The sequence below is a fragment of the Callithrix jacchus genome, chromosome 10 (genome assembly GCF_049354715.1).
Source record: "Callithrix jacchus isolate 240 chromosome 10, calJac240_pri, whole genome shotgun sequence".
In the NCBI taxonomy this organism is placed as follows: domain Eukaryota; kingdom Metazoa; phylum Chordata; class Mammalia; order Primates; family Cebidae; genus Callithrix; species Callithrix jacchus.
Window position 1 is genome coordinate 100,970,412 of NC_133511.1, and position 9,415 is coordinate 100,979,826.

Below are 9,415 nucleotides of genomic sequence, written 5' to 3' on the forward strand. Positions count from 1 at the left end.
ACCTGCCCTTGACAGCCAGGGATGTGAGAATGAGATCAGTTAAGCCATTTCTGGAAGACCACGATCACAGTCAAATAGAGATACCAAGAAAAGGAAACTGATCCCCAAGCAGTTTCATCTTGAGTTAAGGTACATCTCATCCACACAGTAATGAGGCAGATACAGTTATCATCTTCATTTAACAGATGAGTTAAATGTACCCTGGGGTACAAAGATAGGAAGGAGGGAGTATCTTAGTTCAGGCTACTATAACAGAGCACCATTGGCTGGGGCGGTTTAAACAACTAACATTTGGCCAGGCTCAGGGACTCACACTTGTAATCCCAGTATTCTGCGAGGCCGAGGCGGCTGGATCACTTGAGGCCAGGAGTCTGAGACCAGCTTGGCCAACATGGAGAAACCCCATCTCTACCAAAAATATAAAGAAAAAAAAATAGCCAGACATAATGGTGGTGGGCACATGCCTATAATCCCAGCTACACAAGAGGCTGAGGTAAGAAAATTGGCATAGGTTGCAGTGAGCCAAGATTGCGCCACTGCACTCCAGCCTGGGAGATAGAGCAAGACTCTTCCTCAAGTGTGTGTGTGTGTGTGTGTGTGTGTGTGTGTGTGTGTGTATTTGAGGAGGTTGGGAGGTCCAGGATGAAGGTGTCAGAAGACTGGATGTCTAGTAAGGATACTCTTCCTGGCTCATAGGCAGCAGTATTCTTGCTGTCCTCACATGATAAAAAAAAAAAAAAAAAAAAAAAAAAAGAGCTGGAGATCTTACAGGGTTCTCTCTTATAAGGGCACTAATCTCATTTATGAGGGCTCCACCCTCATGATTTAATCACCTCCCAAAGGCTCTACCTCCTAATGCCACCACATTGGAAGTTAGGATCTCAACATATGAATTTGTGGAGGGGAGAAGAACACAAACATTCAGTCCATAACAGAGACATAAATAATAAAACTCTAGCCCAGAGGTTTAGAAAACTCCCCAGGGTCAAACAGTAGTGGCCAGTGTTGGAGTCATACCAGTTTCAAGAAATATTACACTCACCTCTGACATCTTTTTCCCCTCTCTTCCTTTTTGTAGAAACATGTGGAAGGGTACATTTGGAGGCCTCTGTCTTTTCCAGGGCCTTATAATTCAGGAGATCCAAAAGAGGTCAGGATTGAAGGAGGCAGAGCAGTAAGAGGAAGGCAGAAGCTGTCTGCCCAAGGCTGGCTGGAGGCTCAGGACTTTTAACAAGCGTTACACTGGGAATCTCGGCAGAAGCCAGGTGGTCTAGCTCCACAGGGAAGAAATATTGCAAAACTATCAGGAAAGATACCATTTCAGGCTTAAAGCAGGTGCATTGATCTGGAACACCATCAGTGTTAGGTGTCTCAAGACCAAGTGAGGCTTGGTAGAGGACAGCAACAATAGAAGGAAGACATCCCCATCTGGGCAATGGAACAATGAAATAGAAAGGAAAAAGAACAACAACAGCTATCATATAGTGAACACTTAGATGGTCTTTTAAGCACTTTAAATATAAGCACCAACTTAATTGTCCCAATCATCTATAAGATTTGTTTGGCTGGGCACGATGGCTCATGCCTGTAATCCTAGCACTCTGGGAAGCCGAGGCAGGCAGATCACAAGGTCAGGAGATCAAGACCATCCTGGCCAACATGGTGAAACCCCATCTCTACGAAAAATACAAAAACATTAGCTGGGTATGGTGGTGCAGGCCTGTAGTCCCAGCTAGGGATACTGAGGCAGGAGAATTTCTTGAACCCAGGAGGTGGAGATTGCAGTGAGCCGAGATTGCGCCACTGTACTACAGCCTGGGTGATAGTGTGAGACTCTGTCTCAAAAGAAAAAGAAAAGATCTGTTTCTATTCATTAATTACTAGTAATCATTAGATATTGTATATTGTTACGATTTTTATTAGTAATACTAGTAATAGTATTCCTACCGCATTTTACAGATATATACACTGAGGCATAGAGGGGTTAAGTAACTTAGCCAAGGTCACATACCAAGTAAGTGGCAGGACTGGGTTTTAAACCAGACAATCTGGCTTGACATTTGACACTCTTAACTATTTCACTTGGGAGTAACCCCAGAGAACATATGAAACCAAAATTTCATCTGAGTTGAATCTATTTTGATGTAATGTAATAATTTCTGCCCCTGACATTTCCTAGCAATTTATAATTTACCAAGGGTTTGGTCCCCATCATTTTGGAATCTCAGCCCTGCCACTTTCCTGCTGCATGACCCCATTCCAGTGACTGGCTAAGCTTCTGCTTCCCCATCTGTAAAGCGTGGATAATAATACTTGCTGGGAGGGTTTCATGAGATAAAGCACATGCGGGGTTTAGAGCCCCACATCAAGCCCATAATAAGAGCTCAGTAAGTGTTTGCTGCCACTGTTGCTGTGGTTATTATTAATATTTCACTTGAGCTACATTACAACTCTGCGAGTTAGGTAGATTTATTAACTCATTTCTCAGGTTCTGAAACTGAAACCTACAGAAAAAATAAATAACTAGCCCAAGGATCAAACCAGAAAGCACTAATGCCAGACTTGGAAAATATTCCAACTCCAAGCTTCCTCCCCTGCTTCCAACTCTTAACTCCACCTCCTCTTTTCCCCAGGAGGCACCATTACATGAACCGGATCATTCTTCAAACAGGACTGTGGGAAAGTTTGAAGATATTGAAAGTCCCAGCTCAGGGATAAATTCTAAGGAGTATTAAGAAAGCCATAAAGGTGCAAATAGATTTCTCATCCCCAAGCAACAGCCAGAAGGCAGAAGGGACTGAGGTGATTAACTATGGGGACATTAGCTATAGGGACATGGCGATTAATTCAGCTACCCCATAGAGCCACAGTGGTTTGGCAACAGTGGCAGGGGAGTGACCTCAGACCGGGAAGTAAAGGAGAATGGGAGTATGCATCTAACAGCTAAACAGAAGAATGTTCTTAAACCCTGTCTCAAATAATCAATTGCCATTCCAAAATTGCATTCCACTTTGAGGAAGGGGAGTGTTTGTTCCTTTGGCTTTCTGTAGTTCTGCATTTCACTTAATTTATTAAAGTTTCAGTGAATGCATCCTGTTCTGGTACAAGATGCATTCGATCCTGTGGGTATAGGAAAAGGGCTGTTCAATGATAAAGTTAGTTCATCTTACAAGGTGTACGATCTTAGTCAATTTCTTTAAGCCTGGGTTTTTTCATCAGTACCAGTAATATGATTGAGAGATTCCAGGAATTTCTAGTCTCTGTATTTGAAGCCAGCCCTCCCAGAATTAAAATCATGTGCTTCCCCTCACATCTATTATACAGAACTCTCACCAGTATTTTTTCTTTTTAAAATTAATGTAAGTTCTTATTTTGTATCCTTTAATCAGCTGAACAATAACCCACAACCCTTGGACCAAATTATTTTGTATTCTTTAGTAGTGAGGTGTTTAATAAAAATTAAAATTAAAAATAAACTTGATACATGCTACTTGCAGAGCTTCATCTCATTAGCATTCTAAAGATATATTCAGCAGATTGTTGTTGAACACACACTAAGCCAGGCATTGTGCCCAGGCAGCCATAAAACAATGGACAAGACAGACTCCCCAGGAAGTTTACAATGGTAATTACTTACAACTTTTGTTAACAACCAGAAAGACAGAGACCCCAACTACTGTGGATTTCTCTATACCCCCTAGAACATAGCTTGGGACATAGTAGACATTTAATAGTCTCCAAGTTTAACTTGAACAATTAATCATCCAGTTAAAAATGTATACTTCTCTCCATTGGATGATATTCTACTTATGCCCACAAGGTGGCAATCTTGCTTATAGTTTGCCCTCGCTGAAAAAGACTGCCTTTCAAATAAATATATACACATCCCAGTATAAGTTACACCAAAAGAAAAAAAACTAAATTTATCGAGTGCTTATTTCGTGTAATATACTCTGTTAGGTTGTATAAGAAATAAAAAGTTGGCCGGGCACGGTACTTACGCCTGTAATCCCAGCACTTTGGGAGGCCGAGGCGGGCGGATCACGAGGTCAAGAGATGGAAACCATCCTGGCCAACGTGGTGAAACCCCGTCTCTACTAAAAAAATACAAAAATTAGCTGGGCGTGGTGGCGCTCGCCTGTAGTCCCAGCTACTCGGGAGGCTGAGGCAGGAGAATTGCTTGAACCTGGCAGGCGGAGCTTGCAGTGAGCCGAGTTCTGGCCACTGCACTCCAGCCTGGCACCTGGCAACAGAGCAAGACTGTCTCAAAAAAAAAAAAGAAAGAAAAAGTTGATAAGATATAGTCCCTGCCTGCTAGGGAAAGATGGGAAGGACCTCGCATAGGGCAGAAAGATAACACTTTGAATGAATTAATATATTTTGATGTAACCATATGGGAGTCATAGTAATCTCATTATCAGATAAGAGTTATAAAATGGCATGATATGGCCACCATGTGGTTGGGAACAGATTCAACAAAGATCCCACAGTTCAGCCAATATGTACTTAACTACACCAGTGAAAACACTTGACCGTATCCTGGGTCAGTGCTGGAATACTCCAGATGTGGTTTTTTGGTGCCTCTGCTCAGTCACAAACAGAGTGTCTGCTCTATAACCCTACAATGTTTTTTCTTTGGCGAATAAGACATAATCAGTGCCAGCTGATGAGGTAGTCCAGTTGAAAACCCCCACGTGTACCTGATGGGGAGATGAAAGGAGAGAAAAGATACACCATGTAAGGAAATAGATTTAAAACTATGGCCTTCAGGAGGTGGATTCCACCACGCCCCGATCTTGTGTCTACCCTGGGTATTTCATTGTGGATCTGGGACTCACTCTGATGCAGAGAGGTAAGGAAGAGGGCCGACTAGCATCCAAGAGTTTTCCTAGTAAATTTAACCCAGAGGTGGCTGGAAGATGTGCTAGGGTGGAGAGGTTGTTTATTCTGTTTTGTTTGCTCCTTCACCACCTCCCGGCCCCACACCATTTCTTTTTCCCTTAAACCATAAAAGCAGTAAATCAAATGTAGTATGGGATTGAGGGGGTTTTTCCCCTTTCTTATGGAAAATTCTTTTCATTGAAAAATCATATTTGGGGAACAAAGTGACTGTGTTAAATGACAGTGAAACTTGAGAATGCTGACTTGATTTTAAAAATAAGGATCTTTCTTGATGGAGGAATAATCAAGTGCATGCGGCTAGGAGACCTCGGTTTGACTTTTAGCTCTGCCACTTGCTAACTGTGCAATCCTGAGCAACCCCCATCCCTTCTCCATGCCTCACTTTCCTCATGGACAAAACAATATCATTTCTTTCTAAAAGTCGTCCCTGACTCCCCTCTTGCCAAGACGAGGTTGGATGGCTATAATCTCTCCTAGCAACCTGAGAGTCCCACTGGAATGTAAACACCAGCAGCACTGGGACCAGAATCTGTGGATTTTGCTGCTCCTGAGCAGAATCAGAACCAAGGGCAGTCGCTGTGTGGAATGGATGCACGAATGAATGGGAGCTGGCCTAGGTGTTCAAGGGGCACGTTCACGACGAGGTTTCATGCCCTGTGAGTCCCTTGGGAGAGGCAGAGCGGCCAATAGTGATTGGTGCTAGTGTGCGTGCTCGGAAAAGGGGGTGTCGGTTCAAAGTTGTAGGCTACAGACGGTTCCTCTTTCCGCTGGAATCACATCCTCTGTGGCTCAGAGACGTTCCCAAGGATTTACATAAAGCAGCGTGAATCACCAGGGCAGAAACTGAGAAAGCAAAGGGACCCTCCCTGATCATAGCCTGGCGCAACTCGGAGCGCGGTAGAAATCTGAAGTTTGCAGGTGACCCGGCGCTGCCTAGGCTAGGGGCCCAGCGACCACTACACCCCCGCGAGGGCCCAGGGTGCGTCCCTCCCGCCAGGCCCCAGACTCCGGCTCTGCGCCGCCCCCTCCTACGCCCCTGCGCGGGCGCCGCCAGTCCGGCTTCCCCCAGGCCCCTAAGTCCCCAACCGAGTGTGGGGCCGCCTCTCCCGCTCGGAAGGAGCCATCGCCGCTTTAAGGGGAAGAGGAGGGGAAGGGGGCGGAGGAGCGGGGGGCGGGGAGCGGCGGCGGAGGAGAGGGAGGGGGATCCCCCTCGCTCCCACGTGGTCCGGGCGCCTGTGAATCGCGCCCACCGGAGGGTCTCACAGCGAAATACAAAAGCAGCTGGGAAGCGGCGGCGACGCGAGTTCCCAGCGCCCGGCGGATCGCGGGACACAGCCCCGCAGCCGCGATGGAGCCGAAGCGCCCGAAGCCCCGGAGCCCCCGAGCTGCCGGGCCCGCCTCGCCGCCGGGACCCGGGTGCCGGGGCTCGGCTTGAAGCGGCGGCGGCGCACCGGCACAGCCGCGAGAGCATGGGCAGGAGGATGCGGGGCGCCGCCGCCACCGCGGGGCTCTGGCTGCTGGCGCTGGGCTCGCTGCTGGCGCTGTGGGGAGGGCTCCTGCCGCCGCGGACCAGGTTCGTCTCCCGTCCGCCAGAAGACCGACTGCCACGGCGCCCCGGCCGGAGCGGCGGCTCCGCGCCCGCGCTTCGCTTCCCTCTGCCCCCGCCCCTGGCGTGGGACGCCCGCGGCGGCTCCCTGAAAACTTTCCGGGCGCTGCTCACCCTGGCGGCCGGCGCGGACGGCTCGCCCCGGCAGTCCCCGGGCGAGCGCAGGTGGCACGTGCCAGCCGGGCAGCCCCGGCCGGAGGAGAGCGCCGCGGTGCACGGGGGCGTCTTCTGGAGCCACGGCCTGGAGGAGCAGGTGCCCCGGGGCTTTTCGGAAGCCCAGGCGGCCGAGTGGCTGGAGGTGGTCCACGGCTCTCGGGTGGTAGCCCTGGAGCGCGGGGGTTGCGGGCGCAGCTCCAACCGACTGGCCCGCTTTGCCGACGGCACCCGCGCGTGCGTGCGCTACGGCATCAACCCGGAGCAGATTCAGGGCGAGGCCCTATCCTACTACCTGGCGCGCCTGCTGGGCCTCCAGCGCCACGTGCCGCCGCTGGCACTGGCCCGGGTGGAGGCGCGGGGAGCGCAGTGGGCGCAGGTGCAGGAGGAGCTGCGCGCTGCGCACTGGACCGAGGGCAGTGTGGTGAGCCTGACGCGCTGGCTGCCCAACCTCACGGACGTGGTGGTGCCGGCGCCCTGGCGTTCGGAGGATGGCCGTCTGCGGCCCCTCCGCGACACCGGAGGCGAGCTGGCAAACCTCAGCCTGGCGGAACTGGTGGACCTAGTACAATGGACCGACTTAATCCTCTTCGACTACCTGACCGCCAACTTCGACCGGCTCGTAAGCAACCTCTTCAGCCTGCAGTGGGACCCGCGCGTCATGCAGCGTGCCACAAGCAACCTGCACCGTGGTCCGGGCGGGGCGCTGGTCTTTCTGGACAACGAGGCGGGCTTGGTGCACGGCTACCGGGTGGCAGGCATGTGGGACAAGTATAATGAGCCGCTGTTGCAGTCAGTGTGCGTGTTCCGTGAGCGGACCGCGCGGCGCGTCCTGGAGCTGCACCGCGGACAAGACGCGGCGGCCCGGCTGCTGCGCCTCTACCGGCGCCACGAGCCTCGCTTCCCCGAGCTGGCCGCGCTCGCCGACCCCCACGCTCAGCTGCTACAGCGCCGCCTCGACTTCCTCGCCAAGCACATTTTGCACTGTACGGCCAAGTACGGCCGCGGGTCTGAGGCTTAGTGTCACCCGGAGGAAAAGAGAGAGACCTGGGGCTGGGGTATGGATGATGGGGGGAAGGGCCGTCGCTTCTGCCACTGTGGGAGACCAGCTGGCCAACGCCCACCCGCAAAGGTGTCTAAAAACTTCAGCTCTTCACCCACCTGCCCCTTTCTTTCAATCCCACTCTGCTTCCTTTCAAAGTTCTGGGAGGACGAACTCACCGAGGCGAGAAGTCTAACATTCCCTCCACCCAGCTTATAAAAGGATTCTTTCCTGTGCCAGCACAGAGATTGGATCCGCAGAAACTGGCTCCTGGGGTTTGGCCTCGGAGTGGCCGTCCCTGTGGGAGATGCACCCCATTCTTGGGGTCCCCCCATCCCCTTTCCGAAAAAGGAAAACTTCCGTTTGAGCCGTTGAGCTAATTCTGCAATTTTCTACCAAGCACAGCGCTGGTGGCCCGGGAGCAGGGCTGTGACATTGGCTGGTGGAGCCCCCTTCCTGTGTTCTCCCTTTGTTCCAGCGCCGCGATGGTGAGATCACTGTTCCAAGCAGGGGGACGGCTCCCGATTGGACAAAGAGCAGGACCTCCAGACTCTGGGGAGCCCTGCAGACCTTGACAATTTGCCTGACTCATTCCTGACCTCTTGTCATTTTGGCCTGAAGGCTGCGAATTCAGGGCCAGCTGTATGCACTAAGTCAAATAATGAATTTTTTCTTCCTCCCTTTCCCAGCTGACCAAAATTTTGACAATGATGATGTTCACCAGAAGGAAAAAAAATCAGTTTTATGCACTTTATTTTGTTTCTATTTTAATTTTTTATTAAGAAAAACTTTTTTATTTGACAAAATTTGCCTTCTCTGTATATATGTGCATAAAGTGTCGTGTAAATATACTAAACAAACTTATATTTCAATAAAAGGGAGTTTAAAATTTAGAATTTAATTCCTGTGGTTTTAACTTGTTTGATGTTTCTGGTGCCCCATCTGCTTTCAGAATAAGATTTAGGTTTTCTTTCTTGTGGATGTACTTTTAAAACAAAGGATGCATATCCATGCCAGTTGTGACTACAGAACTTAAAGAATTGAACAAAGACGAGAGCAGACTCTGTCCTCACTCAGATGAACCCTGGTGCTGGAAATTTGAGTTTAGCTTAGAATGTGGGGGGAGATGGAAAGACAGATGGGAGGAGAGTGTTCTATTTCCTGGCAAATAAAACTTTGATATGAAAGGATTTCACTGTAATATATTCCTAGATTAATCATTTGGCAAATATGATAGAACCAGATGTGGAGACTAAAATATGACAAATGCCCCCTTTTAAAACTTAGCTACAGTGATCACATGTTGCAAACTATTTTCAGTATCATAATTACGGTGCATCGCAATGTGTACAGATAATAAGCTGAGCCCACATTGGGAACAGGTAGATAAAGTCAAATTAATTCTTATCTTTAATCTCCTAGCATAAATTCCAATGGATTCAGGAGATCATAATCTCCAACATCTGGACTCATCATCCAGTTCTCTAAAGAGGTTGTACTGTTTTCTTGGTACTAACTGCATGGTCCCCTCAGAGCACCCAGCCCGAGACCACAAAAGCGTGCAGTACTTTGACATTTGGACCCTTTTTAGGACTTCAAACAAAATACTTTTGGATTTTTGACTCGAGGAAGAGGTTGATTTTTATTTTACGGGCTTTTGTGTTTTATTTTGGCATTTTCTTTGTTATCTGGGCTCAAGTGATCTTGCCTGT

At 49.2% G+C, this 9,415-nt stretch overlaps 1 protein-coding gene across 1 annotated transcript; it reads left to right on the top strand.

The window, feature by feature from the left end:
• The first annotated feature begins 6,203 nt into the window (after window positions 1-6,203).
• Window positions 6,204-8,596, top strand: FJX1 (four-jointed box kinase 1). Its single transcript, XM_003734241.6, has one exon. It carries the CDS (start codon window positions 6,372-6,374, stop codon window positions 7,680-7,682), a length of 1,311 nt encoding a protein of 436 aa, XP_003734289.5. The 5' UTR covers window positions 6,204-6,371; the 3' UTR covers window positions 7,683-8,596.
• Window positions 8,597-9,415: the final 819 nt, after the last annotated feature.

What these genes read in the sequence shown, in the direction of transcription:
- FJX1 (XM_003734241.6), top strand. Translation starts at nt 6,372, where the DNA reads ATGGGCAGGAGGATGCGGGGCGCCGCCGCCACCGCGGGGCTCTGGCTG.